This window comes from Ranitomeya variabilis, chromosome 3 (genome assembly GCF_051348905.1).
Source record: "Ranitomeya variabilis isolate aRanVar5 chromosome 3, aRanVar5.hap1, whole genome shotgun sequence".
Classification (NCBI taxonomy): domain Eukaryota; kingdom Metazoa; phylum Chordata; class Amphibia; order Anura; family Dendrobatidae; genus Ranitomeya; species Ranitomeya variabilis.
The window spans coordinates 2,282,933-2,307,368 of record NC_135234.1 but is presented as its reverse complement, the minus strand read 5'-3'; the positions used below and the strand labels follow the sequence as shown (position 1 = coordinate 2,307,368).

Below are 24,436 nucleotides of genomic sequence, written 5' to 3'. Positions count from 1 at the left end.
GAATGTGACAGTGACATGGAGGTGTAATTGACAGGAGTGATGTTGGCGTGTAAGTGACGGGGATGACATAGGGGTGAATGTGTCAGGGGTGACGTAGGGTGTATGTGTCAGGGGTGACGGAAGTGACATGGGGGTGCAGGCGGCTACTATTAGCAGATCATGCGTGTAAGCACTGCAGATGTTAGGAATGTAGGAGGGAGTAATAAAGTGCGGATAACAGTAGGAATGTAAGGCTGTAAAGGGAGTACGGCTGTACGTGGGCTTCCCCATCTTCCCCCATTTCTGTGGTTAGCATCCCCCTTTCCCCTGTATTCTCCTTGCTGTTGTGTGCTTTTTCCTGTAGTTGCTCCCCTCCACTTTTTCCTGAAGTCACCTCCTTCTCTCTGGCTGTGGCCAGCTGCCCCCTTCCCTCCTCTTTCCCGATGGCTGTGGTCTGCCACCTTTTTCTCTGCACTTTCGGAATGTCTTTGGTCAACTGTCCCGTTCTCTCCTCTTTCCTGATGGCTGTGGTAAGCTGCCTTTTTCTCCACTCTTTCCCAATGGCTGTGGTTAGCTGTCCCGTTCTCTCCTCTTTCCCAATGGCTGTGGTTAGCTGTCCCGTTCTCTCCTCTTTCCCAATGGCTGTGGTCAGCCGTCCCGTTCTCTTCTCTTTCCTGATGGCTGTAGTCAGCCATCCCGTTCTCTTCTCTTTCCTGATGGCTGTAGTCAGCCGTCCCATTCTCTCCTCTTTCTCGACGGCTGTGGTCAGTCGTCCCGTTCTCTCGTCCTTCCCTGTGGCTGTGGTCGACCGCCCTCTTCCCTCTTCTTTCCTCATGGCTGTGGTCAGCCTTCCCATTCTCTTCTTTTTTTCTGATGGCTGTGGCTGTCCACCCCGTTCTCTCCTTTTTCCTGAAGGCTGAAACTGGCATCCCATTCTCTGCTTTTTCCTGATGGCTGTGGTCAGCCATCCCATTCTCTCTTTTTTCACTCGACAGCTGTGGCCAGCCGCCCCGTTCTCTCCTTTTTCCCAAAGGTTGTGGCTGGCTGCCCTCTTCCCTCTTCTTTGTTGATGGCTGTGGTCCGCCATCCCATTCTCTCCTCTTTTCCCAATAGCTGTGTCTGGCCGCCCTGTTATCCCCTATTTCCTGATGGCTGTGGCTGGCCTCCCCTATTTTCCTTTTTCCCGATGGCTGTGGTCGGCCCTCCCCTTCGCTCTTCTTTTACAATGGCTGTGGTTGGTCGCCCTGTTCTCTGCTTTTTCTCAATGGCTGTGGCCAGCGTCTTGTTTTCTATTTTTTCCCAATGGCTGTGGTTGGCCCCTTCGTTTTCTCCTTTTTCCCAGTGGCTGTGTCTGGCCGCCTCGTTCTCTCGTTTTTCCCGATGGCTGTGGTCTGCCGCCCCATTCTCTCCTTTTTCCTGGTTGCTGTCGCTGGCCACCCCCTTCTCCTTTTTCCCGATGGGTGTGGCCGACTGCCCCCTTACCTCTTCTTTCCCGATGGCTGTGGCCAGCCGCCCCCTTCCCTCTTTTTTTCCCCGATGGCTGTGGTCAGCCGTCCCATTCTCTCCTTTTTCCCAATGGCTGTGGCTGTCCGTCTCGTTCTCTCCTTATTTCTGAAGGCTGTAGCTGGCATCCCGTTCTCTTCTTTTTGCTGATGGCTGTGGTCAGTTGTCCCATTCTTTTTTCCTGATGGCTGTGGCCGGCCACCCTGTTCTCTACTTTTTCCCAAAGGCTGTGGCCGTCTGCCCTCTTCTTTCTTGATGGCTGTGGTCAGCCGTCCCATTCTCTCCTCTTTCCCAATCGCTATGGGTGGCTACCCCTTTTCTCCCTTTTTTCCCGATGGCTGTGGCTGTCCGTCCCGTTTTCTCCTTTTTTCCGAAGTCTGTAGCTGGCATCCCGTTCTCTTCTTTTTCCTGATGGCTGTAGTCAGCCATCCCATTCTCTCTTTTTTTTTCCCGATGGCTGTGGCTGGCCGCCCCGTTCTCTCATCTTTTCCGATGGCTGTAGTCAGCCGCCCCGTTCTCTCTTTTTTCTCGATGGCTGAGGTCAGCTGCTCCGTTCTCTCTTTTTTCCCGAAGACTGTAGCTGGCATCCCATTCTCTGCTTTTTCCTGATGGCTGTGGTCAGCCCTCCCATTCTCTTTTTCCCAATGGCTGTGGCTTGCCGCCCCATTCTCCCCTTTTTTCCGATGGCTGTGGGTGGCCTGCCCATTCTCTCCTATTTCCCGATGGCTGTGGCTGGCCTCCCCGGTCTCTCCTTTTTCCCTATGGATGTGTTTGACCGACCAGTACCCTCTTTTTTCCCGATGGCTGTGTTCGGCCACCTCGTTCTCTCCCTTTTCCCGATGGCTGTGTATGGCCGCCCCGTTCTCTCCTCTTTCTTGTTGGAGTTGGCCTAACGCACCGTTCTTTTCCCCTTCCCGATGACTGTGGTTGGCTGCCTCGTTCTCTCCTTTTTCCCGATGACTGTGGCTTGCCGCTCCATTCTCTCTTTCCCATTGACTATGGTCAGCTGCTCTGTTCTCTTTCTCGATGGTTGTGGTCGGCCGCCCTGTTTTTCCTCTTTTCCGATGGCTGTTGTCGGCCGTCCTGTTCTCTCCTCTTTCCCGATGGCTGTGGCCTGCCGCACCGTTCTTTTCTATTTCCCAATAACTGTGGTCGGCCTCCCCATTCTCTCCTCTTTCCTGATGGCTGTGGTCGGCTGCCCCGTTCTCTCATTTTGCCCAATGGCTGTGGCCTGACGCTCTGTTCTCTCCTCTTTCCCAATGGCTGTGGTCGGCCATCACTTTCTCTCCTATTTTCCGATGGCTGTGGTCGGCCACCCCTTTCTTTCCTGTTTTCCGATGGCTGTGGTCGGCCACCCCGTTCTTTTCTGTTTTTCCGATGGTAGTGGTCAGATGCCCCGTTCTCTCCTGTTTTCCGACGGTAGTGGTCAGACGCCTTCTTTCCTGTTTTCTGATGGCTGTGGTTTGCCGCCCCATTCTCTCCTGTTTTCCGATGGCTGTGGTCGGCCACCCCGTTCTTTACTGTTTTCCGATGGTAGTGGTCGGACGCCCTGTTCTCTCCTGTTTTCCGATGGTTGTGGTCAGCCGCCCCGTTCTCTCCTGTTTACCGATGACTGTGGTCGCCTGCCCTGTTTTCTCCTGTTTTCTGTGGGCTGTGGTCGGCTGCCCCATTCTCTCCTTTTGCCCAATGGCTGTGGCCTGCCGCTCTGTTCTCTCCTCTTTCCCAATGGCTGTGGTCGGCCATCACTTTCTCTCCTATTTTCCGATGGCTGTGGTCGGCTACCCCGTTCTTTCCTGTTTTCCGATGGCTGTGGTCGGCCACCCCGTTCTTTTCTGTTTTTCCGATGGTAGTGGTCAGACGCCCCGTTCTCTCCTGTTTTCCGATGGTAGTGGTCAGATGCCTTCTTTCCTGTTTTCCGATGGCTGTGGTTTGCCGCCCCATTCTCTCCTGTTTTCCGATGGCTGTGGTCGGCCACCCCGTTCTTTACTGTTTTCTGATGGTAGTGGTCGGCTGCCCCGTTCTCTCCTGCTTACCGATGGTTGTGGTCGCCTACCCTGTTTTCTCCTGTTTTCCATGGGCTGTGGTCGGCTGCCCCTGTTTAGTCTGCATGTTTCCGACTTTCTCCCTATTTTATCCCTTGGTTGTTGCTGGTTCTTCACCTCCTTCCCATCCTTCAGCTTTTCCCTTCTCTCTGATGCCCGTTTCATGGATCCTCTTTTGTTCCTGCAGGTGTTGGGGTTTGAGGTGGACACTATAAATTCTGTGCAGTTCTCCAATCACACGGGTGAGTGCAACGTGATGAGTGGTCTCATTGGGGGTTTGTCCTCTCACTTATGGATGTGTCTGTTCCCCGTTTCAGGATACACACACTGGAAGGGGCAGGTACTAAATGCGGAGGAGCTGCAGGAGGTGTACGAGGGGCTGAGGCTGAATGGGGTCACTCAGTATGACTATGTCCTGACAGGTGACCATGTCATGTGATCTGTGTGTACTCCGCCAGACACGTCATGTACCATCATGTGATAAATGTGGGACTATGTCCCCTGTGTGTGTGGTATGTGCATCCCTGGGTGCGTGCTCGTCTATCTCTGCGCGCGTCATGTGACAGTTCCCATGTGTGTGTTCTGTGCATCCCTGTGTGTGTGTGTCCCTGTATGCGCGTCCCTGGGTGCGTGGTCGTCTATCTCTGCGCGCATCATGTGACCGTCCTTGTGTGTGTGGTCTGTGCAGCCTTATTTGCTTGTCCCTGTGTGCATGCTCGTCTGTCTCTGTGTGTCTCTGTGTGCGTGCTCGTCTGTCTCTGCGTGTGTTCCTGTGTGCACGTCTGTCTCTGTGCGTGTCCCTGTGTAACCGTCTGTTTCTGTGCGTGTTCCTGTGTGCATGCTCGTCTGTCTCGGTGCTTGTCCCTGTGTGCGTGCTCGTCTGTATCTGTGTGTGTCCTTGTGTACGTGCTCGTCTGTCGAGGTGTGTGTCCCTGTGTGCGTGCCCATCTGTCTCTGTGTGTGTCCCTGTTTGCATGCTCGTCTGTCTCTTCGTGTGTCCCTGTGTATCCGTCTGTCTCTGTGCGTGTCCCTGTGTGCTTGCTCATCTGTCTCTGTGTGTCCCTGTGTGTGTGCTCCTCTGTCTGTGCGTGTCTCTGTGTATGTGCCCGTCTGTCTCTGTGCACATCCCTGTGTACCCGTCTGTCTCTGTGTGTGTCCCTGTGTACGTGCTTGTCTGTCTCGGTGTGCGCGTGCTCGTCTGTCTCTGTGTGTGTGTGCCCGTCTGTCTCTGTGTGTCCCTGTGTACGTGCTCGTCTGTCATGGTGTGTGTCTCTGTGTGCGTGCTCATCTCTCTCTGTGTGTCCCTGTGTGCCCGTCTGTCTGAGTGTGTCCCAGTGTGCGAGCTCCTCTCTCTGTGTGTCTCTGTGTGCGTGCTCGTCTCTCTGTGTGTCCCTGTGTGCGTGCTCGTCTCTCTGTGTATCTGTATGCATGCTTTTCTCTCTCTCTGTATGTCTCTGTGTGCGTGCTCGTCTCTCTCTTTGTGTCTCTGTGTGTGTGTCCCTGTGTGCGTGCTCATCTCTCTGTGTGTCCCAGTGTGCCCGTCTGTCTGAGTGTGTCCCAGTGTGCATGCTCGTCTCTCTCTGTGTGTGTCTCTGTGCGTGCTTGTCTGTGTGTGTCTCTGTGTGCATGCTTTTCTCTGTGTGTGTCTGTGTGCATGCTCGTCTCTGCGTGTGTGTCTCTGTGTGCATGCTCTTCTCTGCGTGTGTGTCTCTGTGTGCGTGCTCGTCTCTCTGTGTGTGTGTCCCTGTGTGCGTGCCCGTCTCTCTCTGTGTGTATCTGTGTGCATGCTTTTCTCTCTCTGTATGTCTCTGTGTGCATGCTCGTCTCTGTGTGTGTGTCTCTGTGTGCGTGCGCCTCTCTCTGTGTGTGTCTCTGTGTGCGTGCTCGTCTCTCTGTGTCTCTCTCTGTGTGTCTCTGTGTGCGTGCTCGTTTCTCTCTGTGTGTCCCTGTGTGCGTGCTCGTCTCTCTGTGTCCCTGTGTGCGTGCTCGTCTGTCATGGTGTGTGTCTCTGTGTGCGTGCTCATCTCTCTCTGTGTGTCCCTGTGTGCCCGTCTGTCTGAGTGTGTCCCAGTGTGCGAGCTCCTCTCTCTGTGTGTCTCTGTGTGCGTGCTCGTCTCTCTCTGTGTGTATCTGTATGCATGCTTTTCTCTCTCTCTGTATGTCTCTGTGTGCGTGCTCGTCTCTCTCTGTGTGTCTCTGTGTGTGTGTCCCTGTGTGCGTGCTCGTCTCTCTCTGTGTCCCTGTGTGCGTGCTCGTCTCTCTGTATGCGTGCTCGTCTCTCTCTGTGTGCATGCTTTTCTCTCTGTGTGTCTCTGTGTGCATGCTCGTCTGTGTGTCTCTGTGTGCGTGCTCGTCTCTGTGTGTGTGTCCCTGTGTGCGTGCTCGTCTCTCTCTGTGTGTATCTGTGTGCATGCTTTTCTCTCTGTGTCCCTGTGTGCGTGCTCGTCTCTCTGTGAGTGTATCTGTGTGCGTGCTCGTTTGTGTGCGTGTCCCTGTGTGCGTGCTCGTCTGTCTCTGTGCGTGTCTCTGTGCATGCTCGTCTGTCTGTTTGCGTGCTCGTCTGTGTGTGTCTCTGTGTGCGTGCTTCTGTGTGCGTGTCCCTGTGTGCATGCTCGTCTGTCTGTTAGCGTGCTCATTTGTGTCTCTCTCTGTCTATTTGTGTGCGTGCTCGTTTGTCTGTGTGCGTGTCCCTGTGTGCATGCTCGTCTGTCTGTGTGCGTGTCCCTGTGTGCATGCTCGTCTGTCTGTTTGCGTGCTCGTCTGTGTGTGTCTCTGTGTGCGTGCTCATGTCTGTGTGCGTGTCCCTGTGTGCATGCTCGTCTGTCTGTTTGCGTGCTCGTCTGTGTGTGTCTGTGTGCGTGCTCATGTGTCTGTGTGCGTCTGCCTGTGTGCATGCTCGTTTGTCTGTTTGCGTGCTCGTCTGTGTGTGTCTCTGCGCGTGCTCATCTGTCTTGGTGCGTGTCTCTGTGCGTGCTCGTCCGTCTCTGTGTATGTCATGTGACCGTCCCCGTGTGTGTGGTCTGTGCACCCCGTTTGCGCGTCCCTGTGCGCCCGTCTGTCTCGGTGCGTGTCATGTGACCGTACCACTGTGTGCTCGCTTTTTCCCTCTTGTGTCATGGTGGACACTGACACGTTTCTCTGTGATGCAGGTTACACTCGTGACTCCTCATTCCTGGCCCGAGTCGTGGACATTGTCCAGGAACTGAAGCGTCAGAATCCACGACTGGTTTATGGTACAATGTTACTATATCAGTGATGTCATCGCCGGGGGCGGGGCTTACAACTGCCCTATGTACAGGCTGGTTGTCAGCAGTAATAGGAGGGGCTGGGATGTAAGGTGGGGTCTCCGGTCTGATTACACGTGCTTCTGATGCCCCCATAACAGTCGGCTCTTCTTCACAATCGCTCGTTCACTGACTTATCACAATCCCACAGTGAGCATAGCGCCCCCCACAGTGAGCGTAGCACCCCCCCCCCCACAGTGAGCATAGCGCCCCCCACAGTGAGCGTAGCACCCCCCCCCACAGTGAGCATAGCGCCCCCCACAGTGAGCGTAGCACCCCCCCCCCACAGTGAGCATAGCGCCCCCCATAGTGAGCGTAGCACCCCCCCCACAGTGAGCATAGCGCCCCCCACAGTGACCGTAGCACCCCCCCCCACAGTGAGCATAGCGCCCCCCACAGTGAGCATAGCGCCCCCCACAGTGAGCGTAGCACCCCCCCCCCCACAGTGAGCATAGCGCCCCCCACAGTGAGCGTAGCACCCCCCCCCCCCCCCCCCCACAGTGAGCATAGCGCCCCCCACAGTGAGTGTAGCACCCCCCCACCGTGAGCGTAGCGTCCCCCACACATTGAGCGTAGCACCCCCCCACAGTGAGCATAGCGCCCCCCACAGTGAGCGTAGCACCCCCCCCCCCCCCCCCCACAGTGAGCATAGCCCCCCCTGTGTTGGTTGGATAAAATACCTTTTATTTCTTATTATATTAAAATCCAAAAAATTGGCGCACTAACAAAAACCATCACCATACCAGCAACATACCATAGAAAAGACCATGGTGGTGCCTATCCCTGTACTCCACTACTTGCACCCTACCTGCCTGCGGAGGTTGGCACCCTATATGCCTGCGCAATTGGCGCCCCCGCTCCTCGTCGGCTATCCCTCCTACCCCTGTTGGGCCCTGATAGGACAGGATAGAGAATTAATGCCAATCATAGCAGATCACCCATCATCATTGTTCAAATTATTAGAAATATTGATAAAGTGGCAGGTTTCTATCTGCAACTATCCTGCCCCTGCCTAACTGCGGGGGTTGGCACCCTATTATGATACGACAGTGGCGCCCCCACTCCTCGACGGCTAGCCTCTATCCTGTCCCCTATCAGACGGTTGAGGGAAAAAGTAGTTTTTCATTAAAGTGCTGTAGTGCTTTAAAGATGTCCCAAAACACTCCTCAGGATTCTACATGTAAATCCGGATCCCCTTAATAACCACATTCACAGCGCATGTATACCAGACACAAAAACAGCTTGGTGTTTACCACTTCCAAATATCAGGTCTAGCACATCGCCAGATCACTATGGTGCACTGCTACAGTTTGGTGTTGCACACGTTCAAATATCTAATCTAGTGCACAGCCTGATCCCCCTGGTGCACTAGTAGGTCTAGTCCATAATCCCTTAGTATACCCGCTGTTTTGAGATACCGAAAAAATCCTTTGGACACAATGGTATCATTCACATTATACACCTCTAGGTATATCCCTTATAGCCTCCATTCACATTATGTACCCATAAGTATATCCCTTAAACACTCGACGCGTTTCCCCTCACAAATTATATGAGGTTCATCAGGAGCAACAATTTGTTATCAAAGGGTTACTTAGCTCTTCTCTTCAATGTTGGTGTGTTTTAACCATTTATACAGCTCGGCATTCCAGGGCGGGTCCCCTCTTGATATGATGCCTCGAAGAAAGTGCCGAAGTGCATGCGCTTTGTACCTTCCGTACTACTCACTATTATCACCTGGTGGCTCGGCGTGCGTATCAACCTAGACATCCGGTTACCTATTTGCGTTCCAAATGTATCCCGTGGCCCTGATCATATGACCATAGGACCTGACGTGTATCTAAAGATATCGCGCACTTGCGCAGATACCACTGCGTTCCACAAGTGAGTTCCATTTTCTGCGCCTGCGTGCTCTTCTCCGTGCCCCATAGTGAGAGGGTCATTTGTGCTAATGCGCACGCGTCATCACTACGGCGACCGGAGAGACCATTTTACATATAGCTGCTGCGCCTGCGCTGTTCCTTCAATGGAAGCGCCGAACTCATCGATGTGCATGCTTCATCATTGAGGCCACTTGGATACCATATATTGTAAATCTGGTAAGAAATGCATAAAGTACCCATGTATTCTAAAGGCAGCTATAGCTACTACGCTTGGTATCAACATGCATGTACTTTGGTCATTATATCATTATGCAAGCGCATAGAGAGTTCAGATTTAGCACACCGTTTATATGCATTCTTTTATATTCACTCCATATACTATTATTAAAATGCCATCCAGGGTTGGTATAACCATTCATCTCAAAGTGCCTCTTGCCATATGGCCATATATTAGTTCCATAGGTATCTTTTGGAAATTGGGTATCTATCCTCCCCATTTCCATTATATAACTGACACATACATATAGTCATATCAGCGCATGTCACCATCTCATTCTCATATCAGAAATTACGCCTTCACCAGATGAATACAAATATAATATCCTAAAATTAGGAAGGATAAATTTACACTACATTTAACCCATTCGGGTCGATACTGCAGGCCAACTCTTTAACCAATATTTTATCAACAGGGAAGAATTCATAAAAAACAACCAAAGTTCATCTGTTCATTTAGCCCCTTTGGGGAAACAGTATCCAGTCGATGGATCCATTTGACCCCTTCCGTAAAATGTTTCTATCCCAGTTACCACCTCGGACCGATGGAGCCACCACTTCCACAACGCAGAAAGAGAAGGAACCAAGGTCACCCTGGTGTACTTCCCGGACATGCCTAGATATAGGAGTATCCCTGGCATGTCTAATGTCACCCAGGTGATCCCCTATCCTTCTCCTCAATTCCCTTTTAGTTTTTCCAATGTAGTTTTTTGGGCAGGTACACTTAAATAAATATACCAAACCACGCGTCTTGCAATTGGCAAAATGTCTGGTCTCAAAAATTTGACCTGTACTTGCACTAGAGAAGAGGTTTCCTGTTGAAATAAAGCCACAAAAGGAACAACCCCCACGAAAGGTGCCCATCTGTCTTTTATCAAGCCAAGTGCCACTCTTTTTTGGGGGGGTAAAGGTGCTGTGCACAAGTTGATCCCTAATGGACCTCCCCCTCTTGTATGTAATCATAGGTGTTACAGGCAAAAATTCTTTGATGTCTGTATCTGCCAGCAGGATATCCCAGTACCTTCCAATAATATCCCTTACTTCCCGGGAGCAGTGATCAAAGTTACCAATGAGTCTCACAATAGAGTCAGTTTGTTCCCTGATCTTAGGTTGTAGGAGGCTAGTTCTTGGGATTTTTTCCACATGCTTAAATGTTTCCCGAAGAATGTTATTGGGGTAGCCCCTTTCCCGGAATCTATCCCTTAGATTCCGAGTCTCCACATAAAAGGACGAGTCTGAGGAGCAATTTCTCCTAGCCCTCATGTATTGACCCTTAGGTATCCCCCTCCTGAGTCCATAAGGGTGGTGACTGCTCCATCTTATTAAATTATTTGTAGAGGTGGGTTTCCTGTATTTTGCAGTCCCCAGGCGGCCTTCACTATCTTTTCTAATTGTGACGTCCAAGAAATTGATTTTCTCTTTATCAATCTCAGCTGTAAACCTCAGACCAATATCGTTCTTATTTAAATCCTGAACAAAAGTGTTGAAGGAGGTGGCATCCCCGATCCACAGAATCAGCACATCATCGATATAACGCCCCCAGAATAATATCTGGGGGCACCACCAGGACGACCTCCCCTCATCAAATACAACCGTGTCCTCCCACCAGCCCAGGAGCAGATTGGCATAGGTAGGGGCACATGGGCTACCCATTGCCGTGCCCCTGAGCTGGTGGTAAAACTTTCCATCAAAAAGAAAATAATTATGGGTCAACACAAATTGTAAAAGGCGGCCTATGAACTGGTTATGCTCCACAAACTGGATCCCTCTGGATTTCAAAAAATAATCAACGGCTCGAAGACCTGCATCATGGGGGATGCTGCTATACAATGCTTCAACATCAATTGATGCTAAACACACCTCCTCTCCGACCATGATATCCTCTATTTTCAATAAAAGATCAGCAGTATCCCGTACATAAGATGGTAGGGCTGTCACGAAGTTTCTTAAAACTTTATCAATATATATGCCACAATTCTGTGTGATGGAGTCGTTACCCGAAACTATCGGCCGTCCCTTTAAAGGTACCAGCCCTTTGTGCACTTTTGGAAGGGCGTAGAACACAGGTATTGTTGGTGTTTTCTGTAACATAAAATCCCTTTCATTCTTAGATATTAGCCCATAACTCAAGGCCTCATCCAGCATATAGCTAAGTTCAGAATTGAATTTATCAGTGGGATCTTTTTTTATTATCCCATATGTTGATTCATCCTTTAATATTCTCAGGCACATATTTCTATAATCATCACAGTCCAGAATCACGAGATTACCCCACTTGTCAGACTAACCCTAATTTAATAAGATGGAGCAGTCACCACCCTTATGGACTCAGGAGGGGGATACCTAAGGGTCAATACATGAGGGCTAGGAGAAATTGCTCCTCAGACTCGTCCTTTTATGTGGAGACTCGGAATCTAAGGGATAGATTCCGGGAAAGGGGCTACCCCAATAACATTCTTCGGGAAACATTTAAGCATGTGGAAAAAATCCCAAGAACTAGCCTCCTACAACCTAAGATCAGGGAACAAACTGACTCTATTGTGAGACTCATTGGTAACTTTGATCACTGCTCCCGGGAAGTAAGGGATATTATTGGAAGGTACTGGGATATCCTGCTGGCAGATACAGACATCAAAGAATTTTTGCCTGTAACACCTATGATTACATACAAGAGGGGGAGGTCCATTAGGGATCAACTTGTGCACAGCACCTTTACCCCCCAAAAAAAGAGTGGCACTTGGCTTGATAAAAGACAGATGGGCACCTTTCGTGGGGGTTGTTCCTTTTGTGGCTTTATTTCAACAGGAAACCTCTTCTCTAGTGCAAGTACAGGTCAAATTTTTGAGACCAGACATTTTGCCAATTGCAAGACGCGTGGTTTGGTATATTTATTTAAGTGTACCTGCCCAAAAAACTACATTGGAAAAACTAAAAGGGAATTGAGGAGAAGGATAGGGGATCACCTGGGTGACATTAGACATGCCAGGGATACTCCTATATCTAGGCATGTCCGGGAAGTACACCAGGGTGACCTTGGTTCCTTCTCTTTCTGCGTTGTGGAAGTGGTGGCTCCATCGGTCCGAGGTGGTAACTGGGATAGAAACATTTTACGGAAGGGGTCAAATGGATCCATCAACTGGATACTGTTTCCCCAAAGGGGCTAAATGAACAGATGAACTTTGGTTGTTTTTTATGAATTCTTCCCTGTTGATAAAATATTGGTTAAAGAGTTGGCCTGCAGTATCGACCCGAATGGGTTAAATGTAGTGTAAATTTATCCTTCCTAATTTTAGGATATTATATTTGTATTCATCTGGTGAAGGCGTAATTTCTGATATGAGAATGAGATGGTGACATGCGCTGATATGACTATATGTATGTGTCAGTTATATAATGGAAATGGGGAGGATAGATACCCAATTTCCAAAAGATACCTATGGAACTAATATATGGCCATATGGCAAGAGGCACTTTTAGATGAATGGTTATACCAACCCTGGATGGCATTTTAATAATAGTATATGGAGTGAATATAAAAGAATGCATATAAACGGTGTGCTAAATCTGAACTCTCTATGCGCTTGCATAATGATATAATGACCAAAGTACATGCATGTTGATACCAAGCGTAGTAGCTATAGCTGCCTTTAGAATACATGGGTACTTTATGCATTTCTTACCAGATTTACAATATATGGTATCCAAGTGGCCTCAATGATGAAGCATGCACATCGATGAGTTCGGCGCTTCCATTGAAGGAACAGCGCAGGCGCAGCAGCTATATGTAAGATGGTCTCTCCGGTTGCCGTAGTGATGACGCGTGCGCATTAGCACAAATGACCCTCTCACTATGGGGCACGGAGAAGAGCACGCAGGCGCAGAAAATGGAACTCACTTGTGGAACGCAGTGGTATCTGCGCAAGTGCGCGATATCTTTAGATACACGTCAGGTCCTATGGTCATATGATCAGGGCCACGGGATACATTTGGAACGCAAATAGGTAACCGGATGTCTAGGTTGATACGCACGCCGAGCCACCAGGTGATAATAGTGAGTAGTACGGAAGGTACAAAGCGCATGCACTTCGGCACTTTCTTCGAGGCATCATATCAAGAGGGGACCCGCCCTGGAATGCCGAGCTGTATAAATGGTTAAAACACACCAATATTGAAGAGAAGAGCTAAGTAACCCTTTGATAACAAATTGTTGCTCCTGATGAACCTCATATAATTTGTGAGGGGAAACGCGTCGAGTGTTTAAGGGATATACTTATGGGTACTGTCACGATATGGTATGAAATATCATATAAGTTTAGTTCTGTTGCTAGCATGCTGTGGGTTAAAAACCCCCCTTCCCTTTCACTCAGCCAAGAGCTGCCTTGTCAATGTACATGGGGAAGAGAGTTTTATTGACGAAAGGTATTTACGACCAGTATTTCCTGTGGGGGAAAGTGCCCAGCTTTAACTAGATTAGAACCTTCCAGAATATGAAAGTCTTTTGTTCTGTTTTTGGAAGATATTAGGCAAATCGTTTAAGTTAAGACCACGAAAACATATATTTGTAATCTCCATCGAAGGAGCTACCCATCACTCTAAACATGAGCTTTTAACTCCATCAGGGGAAGAAGTAGGGATTTCTCTGTAAATATACATCCCAAATAGGACATATTTGGTCTCACTAGAATGCCAGCGATAATACGAGATGAATGCTGGTTGTATTACGGCTATGAGATGTTCAGCAGCGGAATTACAAGTCTTAGAAAGATTTAGCTTATACTTAGTCAGAATGCAGAGAGAGGAGGGACTGGGATAGCCAGCCCTTTTGGTGAGGTCACCAGGCTAAAACTATAACTGTTTTGGCCGGACTCCAGCAGGGAGTCTGTTGCTGGAAGAACATGTGGGTCTGACCTGAAGAGCTGTACCTCATGCATTGGGATTTTTGGGAGCCCCTCCCCCGAGCATGGTGTTTGCCTGAACTGATATGAACTAAGAACATGTGAGTTATCTTTTCTTCCTTTAATCCTTTTATTTTCATAATTACCTTGTACATATTTGCAATTGTCTCATTTATAACATCTTTGTAGAAAATTTTGATAAACACTGCATAAACTTTATGGGTATATTATTTCATGCCAGTTATTTCTCCATGCTCTAAAAACGTACCCTGTTTCTTGAAGGGAAATTACGCTACTGTTTTGGGGTTTGCTTCGGACCCGTTTAATCGAGGCTGGTGGCAGTGATACCGTGTACTGTGCAGGCCTTTGGGTTTCACTGTAGCGACTGCGGCTTGATAATTATTGTTCCTGCCTGAGTGGGAGTAGTTATCGCGTCGCTGCAGCGCGCCCAATAGCCAGTACATAGCAGGCAGCCTTTCTGGCGACTAATTACCCTAGGTGCAGTACCTAATCTGACCTGACGGTAAGGGGGGCGCCAGAGAGCTGCAAGGTTCAAGTGGAACTGTAAGCGGGATATACACAAATCCCTGCAGTTCATGGTATATTGAAGAGCAGTGGGATACCTAAAATAAGCCCCTGCTGTAAACTAAGAGGTCAATAGCATTGTGTGTGTTCTTTTCATCACATTGTGGCAGTGGAGGGATAACTAGGATAAGCCCCCTGCACATGTGATAGCCGTCTGCTGGTCTAAAGTCACCCCAATCCGTGACATATTGTGGGCAGCGGCTAAGGGATCTTGACAGTCGCGGTGTGAATCGTGACCGGTACATAATGTGAATGGAGGCTATAAGGGATATACCTAGAGGTGTATAATGTGAATGATACCATTGTGTCCAAAGGATTTTTTCGATATCTCAAAACAGCGGGTATACTAAGGGATTATGGACTAGACCTACTAGTGCACCAGGGGGATCAGGCTGTGCACTAGATTAGATATTTGAACGTGTGCAACACCAAACTGTAGCAGTGCACCATAGTGATCTGGCGATGTGCTAGACCTGATATTTGGAAGTGGTAAACACCAAGCTGTTTTTGTGTCTGGTATACATGCGCTGTGAATGTGGTTATTAAGGGGATCCGGATTTACATGTAGAATCCTGAGGAGTGTTTTGGGACATCTTTAAAGCACTACAGCACTTTAATGAAAAACTACTTTTTCCCTCAACCGTCTGATAGGGGACAGGATAGAGGCTAGCCGTCGAGGAGTGGGGGCGCCACTGTCGTATCATAATAGGGTGTCAACCCCCGCAGTTAGGCAGGGGCAGGATAGTTGCAGATAGAAACCTGCCACTTTATCAATATTTCTAATAATTTGAACAATGATGATGGGTGATCTGCTATGATTGGCATTAATGCTCTATCCTGTCCTATCAGGGCCCAACAGGGGTAGGAGGGATAGCCGACGAGGAGCGGGGGCGCCAACTGCGCAGGCATATAGGGTGCCAACCTCCGCAGGCAGGTAGGGTGCAAGTAGTGGAGTACAGGGATAGGCACCACCATGGTCTTTTCTATGGTATGTTGCTGGTATGGTGATGGTTTTTGTTAGTGCACCAATTTTTTGGATTTTAATATAATAAGAAATAAAAGGTATTTTATCCAACCAACACAGGGGATTTTTTTCTGTGAATTTGTTAAGGATATTTTTCCCCAACGATAATTTTCTTTTCTGTGAATTTGTTGAGCGTAGCCCCCCCCACAGTGAGCATAGCTCCCCCCCACAGTGAGCGTAGCACCCCCCCACAGTGAGCGTAGCGTCCCCCACCGTGAGCGTAGCACCCCCCACACACAGTGACCGTAGCACCCCCCCACAGTGAGCGTAGCACCCCCCCACACATTGAGCGTAGCACCCCCCCACAGTGAGCGTAGCAACCCCCACAGCCGGTCCCCACATCCACACTCTGCGCTGCCACCACTCCAGTTCTACCACTCCAGCGAAACGCCTGCACCCGTTGGCACACGACACCCAGCTTTCCCAAGGGTGAGAATGTACAAAAGGAAGTAGGAAAGAAGGAAGAATGCCGACACAGGAAGAGCAGATACTGCTGGCGGCCTGGACCCCCAGCGCTTCTGGTGGAGCCAATGCTGCGGACATTTGGACGGATCTGCTACACTCATAGCTTCTCTGGCTGTCTGACCCGGATATTCAGAACTTTTGGTCAGTTTTCGCCAGCTACCAAATCTGTTACCACAGGTGTGAATATGTCCCTGATCATGGATGTATCCAGGAATTGTGTGCAGTACTGAGCGGCTCCAGCAGGTGACAGCACTGATGCCCCCCGTGTGTACCACCTATGTCCCAGTGGGGCATACAGCACACCTCTGCCGGCCCTTGTGGTTCTCGCGCAATCACAGCTACCTGTCGTTACTGTCACAGATCCCACCGTGCTGCCACCAATATGTCACGGATCCCACCGGATATGTCAGGGATCCCACCACTATGTCACGGTTCACGGGGAAGATAACTTTATCATCCCCACCACTCACACCAATTTGTCACGAACCGGGGTTGTTTGGTTGCCCCTGGTTCCTTCTGAAGGGGATTTATCTATATACCACTTTCCAGTTCCGGTTTGGAACTTGCAGCTCTCTGCGCCTCCCTTACCCTCAGGTCAGTCAGGGTGGTTATTAATGGAGCACACTCGGACTGGGTCGCGGTTAGCAGTGGGGTACCACAGGGGTCAGTATTGGGCCCTCTTCTTTTTCACATATTTATTAATGACCTTGTAGGGGGCATTCAGAGTAGAATTTCAATATTTGCAGATGACTCTAAACTCTGCAGGGTAATCAATACAGGGGAGGACAATTTTATATTACAGGCTGATTTATGTAAACTAGAAGCTTGGGCTGATAAATGGCAAATGAGCTTTAATGGGGATAAATGTAAGGTCATGCACTTGGGTAGAAGTAATAAGATGTATAACTATGTGCTTAATTCTAAAACTCTGGGCAAAACCGTCAATGAAAAAGACCTGGGTGTATGGGTGGATGACAAACTCACATTCAGTGGCCAGTGTCAGGCAGCTGCTACAAAGGCAAATAAAATAATGGGATGCAGTAAAAGAGGCATAGATGCTCATGAGGAGAACATAATTTTACCTCTATACAAGTCACTAGTGCGACCACACTTAGAATACTGTGCACAGTTCTGGTCTCCGGTGTATAAGAAAGACATAGCTGAACTGGAGCGGGTGCAGAGAAGAGCGACCAAGGTTATTAGAGGACTGGGGGGTCTGCAATACCAAGATAGGTTATTACACTTGGGGCTGTTTAGTTTGGAAAAACGAAGGCTAAGGGGTGATCTTATGTTAATGTATAAATACATGAGGGGACAGTACAAAGACCTTTCTGATGATCTTTTTAATCATAGACCTGAGACAGGGACAAGGGGGCATCCTCTACGTCTGGAGGAAAGAAGGTTTAAGCATAATAACAGATGCGGATTCTTTACTGTAAGAGCAGTGAGACTATGGAACTCTCTGCCGTATGATGTTGTAATGAGTGATTCATTAATTAAATTTAAGAGGGGACTGGATACCTTTCTGGAAAAGTATAATATTACAGGGTATATACACTAGATTCCTTGATAGGGCGTTGATCCAGGGAACTAGTCTGATTGCCGTATGTGGAGTCAGGAAGGAATTTTTTTTCCCCATGATGGAGCTTACTCTTTGCCACATGGGTTTTTTTTGCCTTCCTCTGGATCAACAAGTTAGGACATGTTAGGTTAGGCTATGGGTTGAACATGATGGACTTTCTTCCTTCAACCTTAATAACTATGTTACTATGTTATGTTACTGCACTTAGGGTAATTAGTCGCCAAAAAGGCTGTCTGCTATGTACTGGCTATTGGGCTCGCTGCAGCAAGGACAATATAACTACTCCCACTCAGGCGGGAACAATAATTATCAATGCCACCGTCGCTACAAAGCCTCCCAAAGGCACAGAACAAAGTATGCTGCCACCAGCTCCGATTTTCAAAGTATTGACGTGTCCGGAGCCAATCCAATCAGTAGCGTAATTCACTTCAGAGGATGCGACAGTTTGTTTAGAGCATGGAGAGACAAGCTAGTAATTTTATATTTTACTCCAAAAAAAAAAGGTAGGCAGTGTTTACAAGGTATAAAAAAGATATCATAAAGAAGACAAAATCATGTATACATTACAATTACAAATATAAGGATTAAAATTGAAAAAACACTTACATAGCGTTCAGATCATTTCATCTCCTGTTTGCCCATGTGCTCAGGAGATACATCAAGATGCATGTCACATCTATAGAGCAGCTAGACCCCAGATAAAAGATGTCGGAACGATTCTTTTAAGTGTAAACACGGAGCTATTACCTGAACCATTTACTGAGAAATCGGCAGTTTGCCCTCGTGTTTAGCTGCCAGCGCTTTCAGTGAGTGATAGATCTATCAATGGACATCCGGAATATACAATTCCTATATTTCTAGGCTGGATCGGTGCCAGAATATGTCACTTTAATAGAACAAAGAATCTTATGGTGGCTACACCAGTTTCAACTAGTACCATGTAGGAGGGGGAATGAGTAGTTTTAGGGAGACTGCGCTGCCTGCAGTGTAGAACTATAAAAATTCTTCAGGGAGGGGTTTAGGATTCACACACACAAGCAGCAGCAGAGAGAGAAGAGGGGGGGTCGGAATGGCCCACAGCGTGTCTGGAAAGCCATGTAACCTTCTGAAACTAAACTCACAATATGACATTTTTACATTATCGTGACAGTTACCTTTGTGCACCCTCCATGTCTGCTGTCCAACAGATAACCTGCTTCATTACCTACTCACAGCCATCCCAGGCCCCCAGCCTCCGATCTGTATAACTCACTGCGGGGGGAGCAGGCAGGATCCCAGGATCCTCATAGCCCCATGGGTGGGGCTGACAACTCACACTGGTTGTCAGCACTACATTCTGATGTGATTATTATCTGTGACATTAACTTGTTGCTTCCAATCACAAAATTCCGCAACTGTTTTCTTATTAAATGAGAAAGTAATGACGTTTGTAAATGCAGTTACTTGTGAAACTTCAGAGATGTGTACGGCCTCCACTGTTAGGAGGTTCTCAGCCTGACCGGCGGTGATGTGACCCCTGTCCCCATACAGCGGGGGATGTGTACGGCCTCCACTGTCAGGGTGGGCAGAGCTTCTGCCTGGAAGTTCCCCCCCTGCCCGGCGGTGATATGACTCCTGTCCCCATACAGCCGGACCTGGCAGTTGTCTCAGGCAGATGACGTTCAGTGCGGGAGATGGCGGCTGCGCGTCGGGGTAGTGAGAGGACGCACTGCTCATTTGTTCCCCGCCTATGCGCAGTTACTGTAAACTTTCTGTGGATGGTGCCGTCACGATAATGTAAAAATGCCATAATGTGAGTTTAGTTCTAAAAGGTACCATGGCACAGACACCCGCTGCAGATTCAGCCCCCCTTCTTTTCTCTGCCTCTTAACAAGGCTGGAATTCTAAGCCCCCCCCCCCCCAGCTTTTAGCTGCAGCAGACAAGTCTTCCTACCCTACTCATTCCCCCTCCCAACTGGTACTGGTTGAAACTGGTATATAGAAACCATGAGCCTCTATTGTTCTAGTGAAGTGATATATAGGGCCACCGATCCAGGCTAGAGATATAAGAATTATATCTTCCGGATGTCCCTCAATAGATCCGTCACTCACTGAAACCTCTAGCAGCTAAACGCAACGAGTGCAAAGAGTGGATTTCTCCTTCTGCGGATCATGTAATTACTGTGTTTACACTTAAAAGAATCCCCATGATGTGGGGCACATTCTGATCATCGTGTCTTTTGTATATGAGACTCATACGGCGAGCTAGGCATAAAAATAGTTTTCATAATTAAAAGTAAAGGGGTTTCAGCCTCTAAGTGAGGTCACCACAGGGGGAGGGCTTTGGTTTTAGGCTCGGAATAACTGTGTGAAGCAAGAGTCTTCAGTATCTTTTGTTCAGGGTCTAGCTGCTGTACAGATGCCTGCTATGCATCTACATGTGTGCATCCTCCTCAGCACATGGCCAGCCATGATGATGCAATGACCTAACATCCTGTAAGTGTTCTTTTCAATTTGAATCCTTCTTTTATTTGTAATTCTATTGTACACATGATTTGTCGTCTTTATAATATATTTTATACTTTATAAACACTGCCTACTTTTTTTTGGAGTAAAATATAAAATTACTAGCTTGTCTCTCTGAGGTGAATTACGCTACTGATTTGGGTTGGCTCCGGACCCGTTAATACTTGGAAAATCGGAGCTGGTGTCATCGGATATGTCCTGTGCAATTGGGAGTCGTTGCAGCGATCGGCGGCGTTGATAATTATTGTTCCCGCCTGAGTGGTAGTAGTTATATCGCCCTCTCTGCAGCGTGCCCAATAGCCAGTACATAGCAGGCAGCCTTTATGGCGACTAATTACCCTAGGTGCAGTACCTATCCTGACCTGAGGGTAAGGGGGCGCCAGAGAGCTGCAATTTCCAAACCGGAAGTGGGATATAGATAAATCCCCTTCAGAAGGAACCAGGGGAAACCAAACCACCTCGGTTCATGACAAATTGGTGTGAGTGGTTGGGATGATAAAGGTATTTCTCCTGTGCACCGTGACAGATTGGTGGGATTAGTGACAGGTGCTGTCTGCCATATTCAGCAAGATCTTAAGAGACCGCTGTTGTCATCGAGGAGACCTCCACTGTCTTTTGCCTGTGCTGACAGCCGCGCGCCGATGTGCTGCTTCTCCGCTTCATGGACCACCTGTGCAGAGCAGAGGAGCGCTGCGTGATGTGCCCCTCACACTCACGTGTAGCCATTGTGGTGATGGTGGGAACTGACTTCACATGAAACCGCTGAACACAGAAGTAAATAATTTCGTAAACTGTTCTATTTGGATCATCCTGTCCTGGCGCAGGGTAAAGTTGCTGCCGTCCAGCAGATGCGGGGAGGAGACGGAGCGCTTCAGTTCTGCTTCTCTCTGCTGTTTTCTAAGCTTCATGGCACCTAACATCACATGATCGCTGGTGTCTACCTGGTTTCTACTGGATCCTAGCACACCCCGATCAGCTCTGCCCAAGGTGTGTAGTGGACCTGAGTGGTGGTGCTTCTTGGGTGACAATGTGTTAGCACCACGCTGTCCCTGCTCTGACAGGCAGGGTCTCCGGCGTGTCTCTTCACTCACCCATGCTGCAGACAGTTCTTCCCTTCTCCATGCTCGGCATGCTTCCAGCCGGTCCTCTAGCCATGTCCTTATGGCATGCGCTCCCGCCCTCTTAAAGGGTCAGCGCGTGCAGTTGCTATTTCCTCCCCAGCCAATGGCTGTGGTACATTATGTGTATATTGCTTCCTCCCCACTGGGGAGGTGCCTGAGCAACCTTCCTGTTTCGCAGTCTAAGTTGTGTAAGGTTGCATACCAATCGCCGCTGCACTGAATTGCAGACCCTGCCTGCTGCAGATCCTGCTTGCTGCACTCTACTGCAGATCCTGCCTGCTGCACTCTACTGCAGATCCTGTCAGCTGCACTCTGATACAAACACTGCCTGCCGCACTCTGATGCGAACTCTGTCTGCTGCACTCGGATGCAAACTGTCTGCTGCATTCTAATACAAATTCTGCCAGCTTCTCCCTCCAGTCTGTCCTCTGGGTCCAGCTGCTGTGCGTCCGTTGGTCTGTCCTGGAGTGGCATTCATCCGGAGCCAAGTCTAACCTCACCATCAGAGGCTCTAGTGATCAGTCAGGTGTTCACTTAGTCACGGCCCCCCCAGGCTCTCCACGGTCCATGGCATGGTGATTCCACAAACCACGACCATGACATAATGGGATGTGGATAAGAGCCCCAGATCCTAGGTGGTTTATGACGTTCTGGGGAGAAAGTAAGAAACATATAGTGGCTTGCAAAAGTATTCACCCCCTTGGCTTTTTACCTATTTTGTTACATTACAACCTGTGTAAATGTTTTTGTTATCAGATTTGTATGTGTGATGTCTCACGGTTCACGGGGAGGATAATAATAATTTTTTATTTATATAGCGCCAACATATTCGGCAGCACTTTACAATTAGCGGGGACATGTACAGACCATAAATTCGGTACGAGTTAAGACAATTTAAACAGTGACATTAGGAGTGAGGTCCCTGCTCGCAAGCTTACAATCTACAAGGAAATGGGGGGGACACAATAGGTGAAAAGTGCTCGTTATTTCAGGTCTGGCAATTATAATAAATCGGGATTTTCATACAAAGCTGCATGATCCGGTCATCAGCCCGTGTGTTTAAGTGCAATAGTCAAGTATCCAGTGCAGTTAATTGTGTGCATGGAGGGTGTGGAGACAGATGAATAGTAGGGGGCAGATTCAGAATAATATTTGGAAGGAGTGAACTGGGCAAAGTTAGTTTACTGAGTAGTTGGTGTGGTAGGCTTGTTTGAAGAGATGGGTTTTTAGAGCGCGCTTGAATAGGTCGGGGCTAGGTATCAGTCTGATCGTCTGGGGAAGTGCATTCCAGAGAGCTGGCGCAGCACGAGAGAAGTCTTGGAGACGGAGGTGCGAGGTTCGGATTACGGGGGAAGTTAGCCTTAGGTCATTTGTAGAACGGAGGGCACGTGTAGGGCGATAGACGGAGATGAGAGAGGAGATATAAGGCGGTGCAGAACTGTGGAGAGCTTTGTGGGTGAGAGAGATGAGTTTATACTGGTCCCTGTAGCGAATGGGTAGCCAGTGTAATGACTGGCACAAGATGGAGGCATCGGTGAAGCTTCTGGACAGAAATATGACTCTGGCTGCCGCATTCAAGATGGACTGGAGAGGAGAAAGTTTGGTAAGAGGGAAACCGATCGGAAGAGAGTTGCAGTAGTCCAGACGGGAATGAATAAGAGCGACAGTAAGAGTCTTAGCAGTTTCAAAGGTGAGAAAGGGTCGGATTCTGGAGATGTTTTTAAAGGGAACCTGTCACCCCCAAAATGGATGAGCTAAGCCCACCGGCATCAGGGCTTATCTACCTCATGCTGTAATTCTGTAGATAAGCCCCCGATGTATCCTTAAAGATGAGAAAAAGAGGTTAGATTATACTCACCTGGACGGGTGGTCCAATCCGATGGGCGTCGCGGTCCGGTTCCGCGCCTCCCATTTTCTTACGATCACGTCCTCTTGTCTTCACGCTGCAGCTCCGGCGCAGGCGTACTTTGTCTGCCCTGTTGAGGGCAAAGCAAAGTACTGCAGTGTGCAGGCGCTGGGCGTCTCTGACCTTTCCCGGCGCCTGCGCACTGCAGTGCTTTGCTCTGCCCTCAACAGGTCAGACAAAGTACACCTGCGCCGTAGCCGCAGCGTGAAGACAAGAAGAGGACGTCATCCTATGAAGATGGGAGGCCCCGGACCGCGATGCCCATTGGACCGGACCGTAGTGGGAACGCCCCTGGGTGAGTATAATCTAACCTCTTTTTCTCATCTTTCAGGCTACATCAGGGCTTATCTACAGCATTACAGAATGCATTACAGAATGCTGGAGATAAGCCCATGATGCTGGTGGGCTTAGCTCAACTTCCATTTTGGGGGTGACAGGTTCCCTTTAAGATGCAGGTGACAAGAGCGAGTGAGTGATCAGATATAGGGAGTAAAGGAAAGTTCAGTGTTGAATATGACCCCCAAGACAGCGGGCATGCTGCTTGGGAGTTATGGTTGAACCCTCCAGGGTAATTTTGATGTTGGGTAGAGTGAGGTTTGTAGAAGGGAGGATACCTTTATCATCCCCGCCTCTCTCACCAATTTGTCATGAACCGGGGTTGTTTGGTTGCCCCTGGTTCCTTTCTGAAGGGGATTTATCTATATCCCACTTTCGGTTTGGAACTTGCAGCTCTCTGGTGCCTTCCTTAACCTCAGGTCAGACCAGGTACTGCACCTAGGATAATTAGTCGCCAGAAATGCTGCCTTACTTTGTACTGGCTAATGGGCACACTGTAGTGAGGGCGATATAACTACTCCCATTCAGGCGGGAACAATAATTATCAACGCCGCCGTCGCTACACAGCCTCCCAAACAGACAGGACAAATCCGCTGCCACCAGCTCCGATTTCTTAATATCGGGTCCGGAGCCGACCCAGATTAGTAGCGTAATTCACTTCAGAGGACGTGACAGTTCGTTATAGAGCAAGGAGAGACAAAGCTAGTAATTTTATATTTTACTCCAAAAAAGGTAGGCAGTGTTTACAGAAGTATAAAAAGGTATTATAAAAGTAGACAAGTATCGTATGTACAGTACAATGGGATTAAAGTTGAAAAAACACTTACATTTTGTTCATATCATTTCATCTCATGGCTGACCGTGTGCTGTGGGGGAAGGGCACACATCTAGATGCATCACAAGGTCTGTCTCGCAGCTAGACCCAGAACAAAGACTAGTGAAGACTGATGTCTCCCTCACTTATCTCCCAGCGCAATACCAAGGCACTCCCCCTGTGGTGACCTCACTTAGAGTTATGACAAACCATTTCTATACATAACTCGCTGTATG

At 48.8% G+C, this 24,436-nt stretch overlaps 1 protein-coding gene across 1 annotated transcript in view; it reads left to right on the top strand.

Moving 5' to 3' along the window:
- The window catches only part of PDXK (pyridoxal kinase), a 49,875-nt gene that overhangs the window by 6,139 nt on the left and 19,300 nt on the right, over positions 1-24,436 (top strand). Inside the window, exons 2-4 of the mRNA XM_077293548.1 lie at positions 3,712-3,766; positions 3,842-3,946; positions 6,674-6,757. Coding sequence (XP_077149663.1) covers positions 3,712-3,766; positions 3,842-3,946; positions 6,674-6,757 — 244 coding nt within the window. The remainder of the gene's footprint in view (positions 1-3,711; positions 3,767-3,841; positions 3,947-6,673; positions 6,758-24,436) is intronic.